Raw genomic sequence first — 15732 nt, forward strand, 5'->3', positions numbered from 1 at the left:
GGTGGACATCGGCTGCCCAGTTAAAGTGTAGCAAAAAACCAGAAGCAGCAGCAGAAAAGCAGTGGGGGTGGGCAGCATCAGCCAGGCTCCCATAAACAGCTGGGAGACACTCCCTCAGAGGGGTTCGAGGGTCAGGGTCCTGGGTTTTCCCCTGAGGCACCCAAGTAGATGGTGAGGGTCCTTCCCAGTGAGATTGGATGTCAAAAAGCTCCCAGTTGATTGGCCACCCATACGAGCAAATCCTCACTCACAATAGAAGAAGCAGTAAAAGACAGAACTCCCCAGTGGTGGCGAAATCTTCCCACAGCAACCACAGCCTGTCTCCCCTCCGATCCAAGGGCCAGAGAGAGAGTGAGGAGCTGAGCCCAGCCCCTCACCCCCAGCCAAAATCTCGAAGTATCTCTGTACTTCCCAAGAGCAAGCTGCCCATCTAACAGACTGCAGCTAGGTGCACTCCTTCCCCCCCACTTGGCCACTGCTTTTGTCTCTTTTAAGTATCCTCATTACCATCTCTTAGACAAGAAATGGGAGAAAAATTCCCTGAGAGAGAGAAAAAAAATGAAAAATCCTAACCTCCAGCATCTTGTACCAATGTATTTGCCTCTCAGGAGTATCAGTGCTTACTATGAGGCTGCCTAAAGGAGGCACTCCTCAAGTGCATTCCCTGTTCTTGATTTAATTTGGAGGAACTTCACTTTCTGAGTCCTTACTTTTTCATATATGCTCCTGCTCTTCAGCATTTTGCAAATTATTTTAGCATTAAACAGCCTTTGCATGTGCTCTCTGTCAGAAAATAAAGCATGTGGATGACTATTCAAAATTCACATGATAATAATTTGGCTTTTTTTAGTAGGTGGTGGAGCCTTTAAAAAAAAAGTCCCTATCAGTGCTTGAAATTGAAATTAGAGACCCAGTGAAAAACTTGTATCTGCTGAAACTAGTAAATAAATAGGGTCAAGGGCACAAACCTGGTCACTGACCTAGAATTTATTATTATTCATCATTTCTCAGCAAAAAACCACTCACCAAAGTCAATGCACAGCTTGGGGGATTTAGGGGAGATGTTTCCTGATGCAGAGTGTGGGTAATGGAGCTTAGTTTTCCATTCCAATTGTGCATCGGAACAGTAAATGGCCACTAGCTCAAAGTTATTCATATTTGTAGCTAGAGCCTGTACCTCAAGATGGCCAGAACACTTGTTTAAAATGTAGGAATGGCATCCTGTCATGTGCTCTGGCACCTTCCAGCCACTGGTCCCAGCAAAATAATTTTTTAAAAATTGCTTGGGAGCATTTATCCGTGGCACCTTTGGCTGCCACGTGAACATACATACTAATGCTGGGTGAAATGCTACCCTAACCCCTGTGGGGGGATGATAGCTTTCATAGCTCATTCACAGCACATAGCATCTTGAAACTCACTGATAAAACCATAATACCACAATACACATAATAATTGTGTCATATTATTGAATATTTGGAGAGTGCCATGACTTGACACACTGCTGTAGTGATTTTTTAAATGAAGGAGTACGGCCCTCTGCTCCAGGGGAGCTTACAGTTGGATCCGTGTTTAATGTTATCTTGAGTAATCCATGGAGGGTCTTCTCCTGTGGGGGAAGACTGAAGAAGAGAGAGTGAAGAGATGCACACATAAAAACAAATGATAAATGAAATGCTACTGAAGGCAGCATGGGTGGTCCGAGGGCATTAGTAACAAAATATGCCTTTTTGTGTCTGTGTTATTGGTTGAAATCTAGTTGAGCTCAGCACCTCTATGGTATCTTGTTTTCAATGGCAGAGTTATGGTTTGTGAAGCACAAGTCTGGCAAGGTCTGCAACAGATTTAGGACTTCTGCAAGGGGCTGCAGGATTTATTTCTTCCTGAGTGAGAGTCACTCTTTCTGAGATACATTTGAAGTCAGGGACAGGTGTAGCTGAAGTCTGGGTGAAGGGAGTCTCACCTGTGCTGCCCATAGTAGCTTTTAAGAATGATGTCAGTCTTCTAAGGCTCAGGTGAGACCTTACCACTCTGTACAATGGCCTGAAAAGACACTGTAGGGAGGTGGGGGTCAGTCTTTCCTCCAAGGTAGCAAGCAATAAGACCAGAAAAATAGACTCAAGTTGCACCATCGGAGGTTAAGGCTGGCTATTACAAGAAATTTCTTTCCCCAAAGGGTTGTTCAGCCCTGGCACAGGCTGCCCAGGGCAGTATTGGAGACCCCATCCCTGGAGGGATTAAAAAGCTGTGTGGATGTGGCAACTGGGGACATTGGTGGGCTTGGCAGTGCGGGGGGAATGCTTGAACTTGGTCATCTTGTAGGGCTTTTCCAACCTAAATGATTCTAAGATTATGTGTCCCAACTCCATAGACACTCTTTGTAAATGCTTCAAGGACTTGCTGGTAGATTTGGAGAGGTCTTCAAGTTTCAGAGGTTACCTGGTACAAGAGATGACAAGCCTTATTTTCCAGTCCAGTTATCTTTCCAACATGCTAATTAATTTCTTACAGCACCCTAAAAGTATTTCTAAAGATTAGCAAGAAGATGATTTCCCAAACATTTATGTCTAATAACTATTTCAGTTAGGAAATGCAATCCAGAAAGTATCATCCAGCTGCCTCCACTTCTGTTAATGGATGGATACAGCCACAGTCTATGTGTGCAGTCTGCAAAGCCAAAGAGGGTTGTTTGTTCAACATCCACTTGCTTCCCATGGGGCATAAGTGCTAATGGAAAGCCCCAGCTCTGGTTTGTTGTCACACTGGTGTGACCAGTTCTGTTTTCTGAAAATCCCATGAAAAATGGTGAATGATGTTGTCTTCTGCCGATGAAAATGGTAATAATTTTGACCCACAGAAGCAGTAGAAAAGGTAATGACTGCTAAACTTTTAGATTTAGGTCACTGGTTCAGCACCCAGGGCCTGTGGAAAAACCCCACATGCACACCTTGGCAGCTCCCTACCTCCCAGGTGCCTCAAAAGCACCCGTTCTTTGCCACTAGACCCACGTCCCAATGTGTACATGAGGAGCAGGAGACAAAAAACTGCAGCATTTCAACAATGGACTTCCCTGATCCTCAAAACACTTAGATCACAATATGTCACAATATTTAAATATGTGCTGAAATAGTTTGGCATATCAGGGCCTGGGGGCTTGTCTGTGCACAGAAGTGTCTCAGATTAAAGGTTTGAAGTGGTTTTAAACTTCCCAAGGCTCTTTCCTATAAGCATGTGGATAGTCCAGAACATATTTATCCTATATCCTTTATGTATGCATCCTTCTGGTTTCTTACTCTTTGTCCCACCTTTTCACTTCTATCTCCTATGTCCTTCTGTCCTGATAAACACATGGACAAGCAGCTCTCATGTGCACTGCAATGAGTAGATATTGTACTCCAATGCCATTTTTTTAATGATTCCCCAGCATGTCAGACATGGTTTAGTGGTCGAGCTGGCAGTGCTAAGATCACTCCATGATCTTACAGGGATTTTCTAACCTTAATGATCCTATGATTTTGAGTCTTAACTAACTGTTAGAGCTCAAGAAAATGATGTAGATTGGAACCATCTCCTTCTTTCCATATTCCTCCTCCACATCATCATGTTTTGCCCGTCACCTCTCAACACCAATATTAGGACCATGAAGATCTGCTGGTAGGACTCATCTAGCTGTGTTGTTTGCACAGTTCTGAGCACAGCAGGCACCTACTGCATAATCATCAGTATTATAACTACTGTGACTTACTACTTCTACTCCTATTGACTAATAACAACTGCATTTTCCCTACTGCCCTTAAAAGATTAATGTGATTTCAAAAAAGGCTATTTATACAGAGATCAGAGCATTTATACAGCAAGTCGGACTGCAATTTTCCCATGTAATTAAGTCCTCCTTGGAGAACCCTGACAAAACCTCTTCCTTGTAGGTACACATTTTTAGGGGTCAGTGGGATGGGAGGTGGGCCAGGGAAATGGAAGTTTGGAGCAGCTTGAGTACTTCTGGGCAACTGTCACACAAAGAAAAATGGTCATACTGTGCAAAGCTGCTGGCAAAACTGGGTCTTAAACAAATTATATAGTGGCTTTGGGAATTTGGGATTGTGTATACTGGGTTCTTTGCAGTTCACACAGGACCTTTTGCAACTTGTGTGTATGAATGCAATCAGCACAGGGACACATACATTAAAAAATTATCCTATATAAATAGCTGTCCTGAAAATATACCTTAAGGAAACTGTTCTGAGTCTCCTGATCCCAGATCTAAAGGATTTATTATCTTCTTTCCTTTTACCTGAAACCCACAATTAAACCAAATGAAAAAAATTACACCAGTACTTTTTGCAACCAGCATCCATTTTTTCAGAGCCCATTGCTGACATATGTCTTAAATTCAGACTCATGAGGTCTTATGCTCAGAAGCCAGTTGTGCTTTTCTTTTTTACAGGGTTTTTATCTTAATATTTTTTCTTCTATTTTTTTTCTTTTTCTTTTATTTTCCTTCTTTTTACATTTTTGTTTTCTTTGTTCATTCATCCTTTCTCTTTTTTTTCTCCTTTGCATTTGCCTTTTTCCTTTTTATTAATTTTTTTCTTTTTTTATTTTTCTTTTATTCTTTTTATTTTCTCTTCTTTTTTCTTTCTCCCTTTCCCCTTTCTCTTTTTCTTTTCTCCTATTTTCTTTTAATTTTATTTTTCTCTTTTCTCCCTTTTTCTTTTGTCTTCTCATTCTTCTTTCTCTTTTTCCTCTTTTATTGTTTACCTTTCCTCTTTTCTTGTATCCTTTTCTTTTTTCCTTTCCTTCTTTTTCTTTTCTCATTTTATTTTTTTTTATACCACCTTTCCTCCCCCTCCCCCCTTTTTTCCTTTTCTTCTTTTCTTTATATTTTCCTTCCTCTTTCTCTTTTGCTTGCAGGCAATCACCAAGCCTTCAACCCTGAAACCGACCTGAAAGCAAAAACCAGATCTCAACATCTGCCCTTTCTACCGATTACAGACAGGTCAGAGAAGAGGTTGTGGAACCTGCAGGCTGACAGCAAGACGACATGAGCAGGAACTACTGGGCGGTGGTTCCCTACCCTGGCAGGAGAACCAAATCTACTTGACAGCCCAGAGCGTGACAAATATCCTTGTCCTTTTCCCGGGCAGCGGTCGCTCAGCTCTGAGCGCGGAGCACTTCGGGAACGGTCACGTTCCGGCGAAAACACCAGCTCGCTATTTTTGTTGCTAATCATTGCTAATCATGAACTGCTCATTAGAATAATGAGTCCCGCCGGGTCCCCGCCATCCTCGGGGGCCGCGGCCGAGTACCCCGCTCGCCCGGCCCTGCTCCTGAGGGGCTGTCCGGGGATGGAGCGCAGGGAGGGGGATGCGCGGAGCCCCGCGGAGCCCCGGCCATTCCCGCGGTGGCATCCGCGGGGCGCGGAGCCTTTTGTTATGCTAATTCGAGCTGACATCACTCCGCATCTCAAAGCCGAGGGGGACCGCATATAAGGCGGCTCCGGAGGCCACCCCGCCAGAGCGGCTCCGGTCCCCGCGCAGCGCGTCCCGGGCGGAGGTAAGCGGGGACGGCCGCGGGGGTGCGAGCCGCTGCCGGGAGCAGTGGAAAGGGGACAGCGGCTCGGCGGAGCCCCTCGAAACGCTGAAGGTGCGGGGCTGACCAAGAACAGGGGTTTGCAAGGCGTGGAGAGAGTTTTAAGGAGAAGGGATGCATCCCGGGGGAATGCATGGGAGGAGGGAGACCCCAGGGGGTTCTACGGAGAGAGGATTCTTAGAGGCTGCAAAGCAGACCTAGGAGATGCCAGGAAGAGAGGCGGCTTGGAGACTGCAAGGGAGAAGGGAGACCCGGAGGATTGCAAGGAAAAGGGAGACACAGAAGGATGCATAGGGAGAACCGGGGGAATGCAAGGGAGAAAGGAGACTTGGAGACTGCGAGGGAGAGGGGAGTACCAGCAGCTGGAATCAGCTCCACCACCCTCTATTCCTTTTCCCTGCTCCCAGTCCTCACTGCAGTTCATTTAGAGATGTGTTACCCCTAAACCAGGCTGTTGTACTCCTGGAGAAGGCTGGAGGCTGGCAGCAGGGTCAGGTAGATGTCTTTCCTTCTTGGGTGGGAAAACTGGAAAAATGTGGCTGGATACTCACAGGTTTATATACAGTTAAAATTTCCTATTCCCATCCCTGAGTCCAGAGTCTTGGAGGTGTCCGATGGGAGTGTTTTCTGTGTGCCAGAGTGGGCTGGCTGCAAACAGCCTTGAAGCGAAAAGAGCTTTGAGTCAGAAATATCTCCTCTCTTTAGGAGTCCACAGGCCACATGCTGTTGGTTTGATCCGTGACCCAGAACTCTCCAGAGCTGTAAACATCACATCTGCCCCAAAATGTGTCTCTCCCCTCTCCTTGCAAATTGCTCTTGCAAATGTGACCTGTGCTGGACTGAGTGGAAAAAGGCATTATTACCTCTCCAAATAATAGGGGTGCAATTGCAGCCAAGCTCGCAGTTCTTTGGGTGGGTATGGGGGAATTAGATCAATTCTCTTCCTCTCCAGGGGTTGGAAAAAACCCAACTGTGACTTTTTCAGGGCAGGGGGGGAAAGTAGAGAATGGTGTTGGCTGGTCAGGTTTAGTGAGAGCATTTTAGACCATCTGAGACATTTTACACCTGATTCTTGCATTGTCCAGTGGTTCACGGGAGTGAGATAAGGGATCTGAAATATCTAAATAGACACTGAAAGGCATGGGCACTATTAGGAGCAGAAGGTTTCCAGTGTGCTTCTGGAGGGGTGGGAAGAAGAGGGCTCCCAATGATTAAAAGATACAGAAATACTCTGTAGCAAGAAGTATGTATGCCTGGATGCTCGTGGGAGCACTGCCTTCAAGGAACACATCAAGCCCAAATCCAAGCAGGCATTAAAGAAAAACAATCCATGGCAGTGAAATCCTGCCTCCCTTGTAGGCAGTCAGTTTTGTCTCAGACTTCAAGAGAGTGGGGAACTCACCCACAGGGGTTATTAAAATCCTTTGTAATAACAGCATTTCTCTAGTAACCCTTTACACCAGGAGCCGGGGTTGGGATAGCCAAAAAGCAGCCTGGATGGAAAAATATGCTGCAGATGGCAGAGAAAACACCCAGAAACATTCATTCCCCCCCAGCCCAGTTGCTCCCCAAATGGGGATATTGAGGCAGAAAGCTGCAGGTGAGCAAATCTAGAGCTGAGAATCAGGTAGGATACTCTTTTTCCAGGGTAAGAGGTTTCGCAAAGTGAAGGTGACTGGTCCAGGCATTCCCAGTCCCTTCCCAAACCCCTTTGAGGGGGTTATGTGGGGGGATGCACAGTTACAGGTTGGGTATACCGGCGTGCTGTACGATGGGCTGTGGGACTCGAGAGATGCAATGTGGTGGGCAGGTTTTTCTGTTTATTATTGTCTTTCTCATGGGGTGGGAAACCACTGCAAAGATCACAAGAAGCAGCTCAGAGCGGTGTCTGAGGGGAATAAATAAAGGGAAATCCATTTACTGCTATTAATACTGCTGCTGAAATAAGCAAGCCATGCCCTGGAGACAGAGAGGACCCCTCTAAGGATTTAAGTCCTGCATCTGGCTTGATTATTTGTTTGGCCTGAAGAAGGAAAAAACAACAAAAAGAAAAGGGGTGGGGAGGAAATCCTTGAGAGTTTTTTTTGTCTCCTGGCTGCTCCCTGGGGACAAAAATGGGATTTTATGTTTACAAAGTTGCAGCCTTTTCCATGAGCTCCAGGTGCCAAGGACTTGGAAGAAGTGAGAGGCAGAGTTAATGAGGTGAGAAGAAAAGCAAAAGGTAAAGAGCAAAGCACATTTGTCGTAACAGATCAGAGAGAAACATCTGCAGGGCATGGGCACCTGCATTAAGCAAGGAAATGCACTTTTTATAGTTTGTCTTCTTTGCAGAAAAAGAGAGAGGAAAAAGAAATCTGGAGAGAGGAAAGGGAGAGATGAATAGCTGAAAATTGGGGCTAGTCTAGAGATCTATTTTTTTTTTTTTCTCATTTTTCCTGAGCAGTTACACAAACTTTTTGGAGAGGGGGAGAAAAAAACTCACTAAAGTGAAGCAGCAAATGAAGTCTTGCCATGTGTAGGGTTAAATGGAAACACACAAGCAGACCATAACTCAGTGTGTAATTCAACCCATACGGTTTGTCTGTCTGTTGACTCAAAAGGTTGTATCAAGGCTCAGCAAGGGAGGGGACTGAGAAGGGATAATCCAAACCTTTTCGTGATTCATAAACCACTCCTTTGCAATTTGGATAATAGATTTCTCTCTCACACTGACTCAGTAAACTCCAGAGTTAACTGTAGCTCAGGCTCTTTCTCTTCTCTCCTTTTAGGTTGTTCATCTCCAAGAACGAGCAATACCCAAACAGAAGGAAAATACATTGCACAAATTATTAGGAAAACTCCTTTTTATTTTTTTTTTTCTTTGGAGAAGCTGATTTCCTTCAGCAAGTGGGAGAAGGCAGAGAAAATGAAGCCAAGTCTACGATTTTTCTTAGCTGGTTTTCTGTTGTTGATTCTGCAGACAGGGCTTTGCTATGGGATAAAATGGATGTAAGTACCTGGCTATATCTATGCATTTTTAATGTCTTTGTAGGAATTGCTGTCTCTTACCCATTTGTACAACTGCTGTTTGAGGCATGCTGTAAAGCTGTTTAAAGAGCAGCAAGCACTGCAGTTCTCCAGGCATTCATTGATTTCAAGTGTGTGTACTGGGGGCTTATGCTAACAATGTATCTCCATCTTCTTTTTAAAATATGCATGATTTATGGTCATTTGGGTTTTTTCTCCTCATTGATACCAAGGGAAAGGCACACACTTGAATGCTCACATGAGCCACCTTATGATCTCTTGCATTAGCTCCTGCCATGCTGGGCAACTCTCCCACCAGGACTACTAGTTGTGCTGAGTAGGAGATGAGAGGAGATAATGCCACCCATCTCCAGGTACAGGGGATGCTTGACAGATAACATGGGGATTTTGTGGACCTTTTAACCTTCAGATTTTGTGAAGGGTGTTAAAAATGAGGTGAGGAGCGGGGAGGAAGGTGAAGAAATACCAGGGATTGTGGTCAAGTCTGGATTGAGTTTCCTTGGAGGTAATGTCACCACAAAGTAAAAACATCACTATCTCACTTCTTTGTTTAAACAAGCAATCAGTTAGTTGCTTACTGCAAAATACACAAACAAGCCACTCCAACACCAGTCTGTTTTCATGTCCTTGATGAGTGATCTGTCTTTTCTACTTGGGTTAGGAGCTGGGCACAAAATAAATAGGGGAATGAGGGTTTGCATCAAATGAGCATCTTCTGTAAAAGAAAAGGCACAATAACATACAATTCCAGGAAGCCTCTGTAGTACATTGAGGCAAGGATCTGTGGGTTAGGTGGGGAAACTGGGACAAGAGGTTCCTGTTTCGTTCCTCCTTTGCCACAGACTTCATGCTATGTCTAATTCCCATTCTTCTGTTCCAGTCATTGTCATTTGAGGCTCTACTCATGCCACCTTTTAGAAAGGCTTAAATTTGGATATCTGCAAATTAAGTATCCTGTTGGAGCCAGTGTTTTTACTGCCCATCATGCAGTCGGGGAAGAGGATCTTCCAGATGGCAATTCACCTTCTCCAAACAGAGACATCCAAGAGTAATGTTAAGTGATATCCTCCGGTGATGCCATGTACTGCAGGGAACTGCTAGAGACTGCACATCTGCCTTTTATATCCATAAAGAGAAGCAGAGTGCATCCCTCCATAGGATGTTTAAATGCATACGGTCAAGTGGGAGGAATAGTCACCTACTTCAGGGTGTCTTTCAAGGTGATGTAGTGGGTGGCATAGAGCCTGTGGCAGGAAGGTTGGAACTAGATGATTTTTAAGGTTCCTTCCAAACCAAACCATTCCATAATCTTTTATTTGCTGTGTCCGTACTCTAAGGACTGTCTTGGAACTAGAGGAGAGTCAGGATCTGATTTTCTCTTCACTGTCTTTGCTTTATATCTTGTAGTAGTCAGCAGAATATAGTTACATAGCCCAGCTGTTTCTTCCTGCCAGCCTCCTCCAGTATTTAGGCTCTCAGCTCTGCCTATATCCAGCACCTTGCACTGGGCAGGCATCTCCTTTCTACAGGACATTTAGCAACATGTCTATGGGACTCCTTTGCAACCCTTATTTCTATGCAGCACAGAAATAAAGCTGTTTTGTGGCACCCTAATTCAGCAGGGCTTTTATGTGTGGAACCATGACTCACTGGAGAGGCTTGCTCTTATGCTTGGCACTGGTGTCCCACTTAGGCAAAGTGCTAAATCATGAGTAAAGGGCTTGGGTTCCTTCAAAGGACAGAAACAAGATGAGCTCCAGAGGGAACCTGATAGTCTGATGATAAGCCATAGACATGAAAAAATGTTGGGAGGCAGGGCAAGGTCCCTAATAGCTTTGCTGAAAAAAGCAGCCTTTTGGGTACTAAGTGGTTAAGCTGCAAGGGTTGCTTTTGGAGATGGGTCAGGGGAGAAGCAGCTGGAAGCAAGATACCACAGTTGCCACACCTCCCCTTCCCAGCAGACATATCCCCCTTATCAAAAAGCGAGTGGGGAAGATGAAAGCTGGAATTAAAGTGGCATTTGAAGCATGAGCTGCATCCAGATGCACCACTGAGCTCCTCTTACACCTGTTTAAAACCTGTCTCCCTGTCCCAAATAGCACTTTGCAACTGGGATGCTGCCAGCTGGGATTTCACAAAATTATATTTGGGTTTTCTTTAATTTGCTGTTTCTCCTCATTCCCCTGCCCTTGTTTTCCTATGGAAACACGGGCCAATTTTCCCTGCTCCCCATCACTGTTTTTCTTTGGGGCTCAGGAACTGTCCTTAGAAATTGCATGGGTAAGTTCTTGGCAAATGGAGTACCTGAGTAATACCTCAGACCTCCAGTGCCAGCCTTGGACTCACATTCTGGGTGCTGTACAGTTGAAATCTGCTCCTTCCCTCTCTTGCTCATGGTTGGAGAAGGGGAAAAAGGACGGGATGAAGAAGGAGGAAAGTGCTATGTGATGTGTTCAGTTGTGGGCTTCTCTTAGCAGTCTGCCCACTGCGTTGTTTTTGTTGGCATGGTGCCAGAGGCAAGCTTCAAAGAGGATTTGGGAGGGGAAGGGAGAGATAAGGAGGTGGGTTTCACCAGCTTGGAAATGAGGGAGAGAGTGATATGAAAGGCGATAGGAAACTCAATTTTGATTCTGTGCGTGATGTAATTGCAGGGGGAGGGGAAGAAGAAAAACACACATTTCAGGCATTTAGGACTGTTCAGTAACACAGGTATCTCCTGTAAATTATTAGAAGCAAGGAGAAGGTGAAAAAACAAGTTATTTATTTTACTTGGTTTATTTTTATGTTCTGTGGTCCAGATCCCCAGCTGTTGTAAATTGATATTCTGTGGTCCAGATCCCCAGCTGTTGTAAATTGATACTGCGCACCACCAAACATCCAGCACGGTGTGTGGACAGTCAGCATCTTGTATACATGCTCTTGCTGATGGAGAAATTCATACCTTGGGCTCTTCCATCTGAGCTCCAGAGAGCTGCTCAGGTGTAAAACCATAGCGTGGCTCCGGATCTTTGCTTGATCAAGGTTGTTGTGGAGAAGTAGCCTTTCTCATCAATGCATATGAAACCCTGAGTTGTATTTTTTCAAACACTTTCCCATCCTTGGAGCAAGGTGGATATGTGGGGAGGTCACATCATTTTGTGGTGCTCAGTGTTGTTGTGTCACAGTGGCTGTGAGGTGAGGCTGCCACAGTGGAGGTGAGGCAGCCATTGGTTCCCATGGAATATGTCTTAGGGCCAATGCATCTAGGAATTCTGTCACCTTCCCTGTCTGCTTTTGCAACCCATTTAGCTTTCCCAGGAGAGCTTGGGTTTGACCAAGCAGGTGCTGGAGCAATTTATTTGGGTGGAACTGAAAAACAGATGAGCACTAGAGGGAGCTGTGTCCAGTTGTGCATGCCCCAGAGGTCTGCAGATGTTGGGATGTCCAGGCAGAGTAGCTTCTGAGACACTTCTGCCTCCACAGGGGTTGGCATCTCCTCTGTCCCTCTGTACTGAGCATCACCTTCACTGCAAGAGTGGTTGTAAACAAGCCAAATGCAGCAAGGAGTCTGGGGTTTTTTGTATGGCTTGCAGAATAAGACCACAACAGCAAGTGCTGGCATTAGGAATACCATCATTTTTAGGTGGAGCTGGGTCATTTTGGAAAGACTCTGCCCGTCCCTGTTGTAATGACCCAATCATGCCCCATATGCTATGGAGCCATTCCCAGTTATTGCTGCACAATTCCTATGGTTAAATCGCAGCCCTTCAGAAGCAAAAGGTGGCTTAGCTACACCTTTTGGTGAACTTAAGCCCACCAAACTTGAGCAGCCCTCCTGCAGCCAGCAGAAAGCAGGGGAGAAAAATGAAAAGATTTTGTGCTTCCTGGCAGCTCCTGCTTTTCTCCTTCAATCAGCAGTGGGAGAGAGCTGGGACGTGGGGATACAGGCGCCTGTGAGGGGACTGTTTGCCTGGCAAGGGACTGCTAGATGAGCTGCTGTGAAAGGACTGCAGGATGGGGATGGCAAGAGGGGAATAGGCTGGGAGTGAGGAAAGGGGGGTACCATGTCTTTGAAGTTTGCTCTTCACTCCATAGGCAGCTCAGGAAAACTTGCAAAGCTCCATGGCCTTCCTCGGTGCTCAGTGAGCCAACTCACTGCTGGCTTCGGCTTCAGCCAAGCTTGGGCTTGAAGTCAAAAGCCTTGTGCCCACTACTGCCAGCACTGAATTTGGCACCATATCTGAAAGCAGCTCTTATTTTAAGCTTTTGCTTCAGGGTAAAAGCTGAAACACACAGAGACACTTTTCTCCCTCTTCCTCCTCTTTCTTCCTTTTTTTTTAACCACATAAATCTTACTTCTCTGTTTGAAAAGGCTTAGCAGAAGCAGGGGAAGCATTTACCAGGGGATGTAGTGTCTTTCCCAGGACACCACATTCCCCTTATTCACCACAGTCCTCAGACTGGGACTGATGTAGGGCAGTGTGGCAGGGGCATGGGCTGCCTCTGACTACCAGGAACTTAGACAAGGTTATTGTAACACTCCTGCAAGCCTTTTCCAGATGAAAACTCGAGGAAATGAGGTTCCTGCAAATTAAAAACCTTAAATGAGATCAAATACTGAAAGAACCCTCAATCTCTGCCTCTCTTTGTTAACATTTACCACATACTTCACTCTCCACAGCCACGTAATTTTGTCTAAATCTCTTTGTTTCACCCAAATCCCTGCAAGATTAAGGGGTTTAGGAATAGGCATTAAAAAGAGTGCCTTTGCAGAAAGTGAAGCTGACAATTTGGAGCAGAAGTTCACGGTTTCACCAGCAGTTCCTTTGTGAGACCTTCCAAGATCATGTCACACAACGGAGGATGGGGAGATGTCTTCAGAGGGAAGATTCTTCCACCCTTTAAAGGTGTTTTAAAGGACACCAATGCTTTGCTGCTCATTTCAAGGAGTTTTTCTCCCTTTGGCTTTATTTGGAGCAGTGTCTTACTCACACTGTACCTTGTAAACCAGATAATGTATGGCTTTCATTGACATCTGCTGAGATCTGAAGGTGCTTCTTCCTAAGCTGCAGCTCCTATGAAAAGTCCTTTCATGGAGCCCATATATGCAGGAATGGGCCCATACCTCTCAAAGGACCTAACACTGCAGAGCATTAATGTTTTCAAATGAATTCATTAGCTGCCTGAGATAATGAAAAGAGTAAATGAATGTTATGCATCGTATTTCCTCTGTAATTATGTTTATGGTTTTCTGTCAGGATCCATAACTTCAACTGAAACACCTGCTGGGCTATTTATAGAGCAGGAGATGTTTGGCTTAGGCCCTATTTATTTAAAGGTGTGGGTCAAATATGTATATTAAAAAAAAAACTGAAACAACCACCCCTCAGCTGTCTGGAGAATGAAGGATGGGGTGGGAGAATTAAGGGAGAAGAGCATGATGTTATCAGGAGGAAACAGTGAAAAATAGTATTTACAGGGTGGATGCAGGTAAAATCCTCTTTTCAGGTGAAGGGTGTGAGTCCACAGAAAGATATTTCTCAGGGATTTTTTTCCCAGGTTGAGGAATGAAGGCTGTTCTGCTAACTATGCTCTTGAGGGCTGCCTCTTCAGGCTGGCCGGCATCCCTTTGGCTCCAGTTCCCCACCAGTGCTGGTGGTCAGTGGAGACTGGGTGAAGACAGGACAGAGACCTGCCACCAAATCCTACCTTGGACCTGGGGGAAGGTGTTTTTCTTTCCATTGCCCCACAAATGGACATTGTTTCCCAAGAATGTCTTTGCAGGCAGTGGGTATCCATTCCCTTAAGCTGCCAGAATTCAGGAAGCAGGGAAGGGTGGTGCATTTCCATGGGGAGGGTTTAGAGTGACATGGGGTGGAGAAGATATTCCTAAATGTAGGATAGAGACTGGGCAAACCTATGTTGTCAGGGCATGGACTAGATGACCTAATAGGCCTCTCCCATTCCTGATCTGTGATTTATAAATGCGCTTTTCAGTCTCAGCAAGTGACTACAGTAACTGAGTTTTCTGTCTCCATTATATTTTACTTTTTCCTCCCAATGCTTGGAGGTGTTTCCAATTATAGGTTCTCACAAGCAAAGGTGTGAAGTTCAGGCCTGAGAGATGTTCAGAAAACACCTTTCTGCATCTTGCAGTTTTACTTTTGGTAGGCTTCCTGGAGCTCAGCTCATTCTATAAGAAGCAGCCATTGGTGCTATTTACTGAGTTCTCTCCAATGGGAACATATTTTTCCCTCTTCTATGAAGCAAATGGCTTTCGTGTTGCATTATAAACTTGCTTCTCTAATGGTGATCACTTCAGGCCATCTATAATAACACAATCTCATTGCATCACATCCCATTTTTTCACACTGAATTTCAGTCTGAATTCAGCTTTCATCTCAATCTGTAGGTGGTTATTTCTGATGTTCATGAATTGTCTGTAATAGTGAGATAGAGGTGCCTCAATGTTGCCTTCTAGGTCCATTAAAGATGCTGAAGACCTCTATAAAGGATCAGAAAATGTGGTGCAGGACCTAGGAGATATATGCATCCTTCTGGATAGCCAGCTAAATCATCCCAAGGCCTCTCAAATGTCACCTGACACCTGATTAGAAAACTGAAAACAGCCTCTCTCAGAGACTTGGAATGTTTCTCATTTGCCTGAAGCCAAGGCTGTGGAGCTCTCTCACTTCTCCTGCTGCGCCCCGCCTCCTTTCCTTGCTGCTGGGACATGCTTTGTTGGAGTATTTATCATTTTTACTCTATTACTGATGAGCTGCTTTGGCCTCTTGCCTGATTTGTATTTCAGCCCATTCCTGGGAATTGCTGATAGGCTTTCTGGGATAAGTTTTCACTGATCCCTGGTGTCAAGTGCTAGGGGTTGGACATATCTCATCCAACTCTGTATTTACACCATCCAGATGTCTGTGTCCCTGCTCCGTGTCTGGGTTTCCTATATAGTGCAGAAAATGAGCTCTTCTAAGTCATGATGGTATCTTACTGTAGGTCTGAAAAGCACAAAAGGCGAACTACTTCCTCAATGTGGCTTTTTGCTTTCCATGGGCTAAAGAAGGCTCCTGAAGGACTACTGCAAGATCCACACTGTAGAGGTTTAGAGGTTAGTCAGATGACAGT

The 15732-nt window shown here is 45.0% G+C and overlaps 1 protein-coding gene across 6 annotated transcripts in view; it reads left to right on the top strand.

The window, feature by feature from the left end:
* The first annotated feature begins 5052 nt into the window (after positions 1-5052).
* Positions 5053-15732, top strand: part of WNT11 (Wnt family member 11) — a 32925-nt gene continuing 22245 nt past the window's right edge. For 2 of the 6 annotated variants that reach the window (XM_085074380.1, XM_085074388.1), the window contains exons 1-2: positions 5053-5553; positions 8358-8577. In XM_085074380.1, the coding sequence (XP_084930506.1) occupies positions 8495-8577 (83 nt within the window). In that variant the 5' untranslated portion in view covers positions 5053-5553; positions 8358-8494. Of the gene's footprint in view, positions 5644-6129; positions 7217-8357; positions 8578-15732 lie in introns of those variants that run through there. The other 4 variants (XM_085074347.1, XM_085074375.1, XM_085074357.1 and 1 more) reach the window with 3 other exon arrangements.

The sequence above is a fragment of the Lichenostomus cassidix genome, chromosome 1 (assembly GCF_008360975.1).
Source record: "Lichenostomus cassidix isolate B80296 chromosome 1, HeHo_3.0, whole genome shotgun sequence".
NCBI lineage: Eukaryota > Metazoa > Chordata > Aves > Passeriformes > Meliphagidae > Lichenostomus > Lichenostomus cassidix.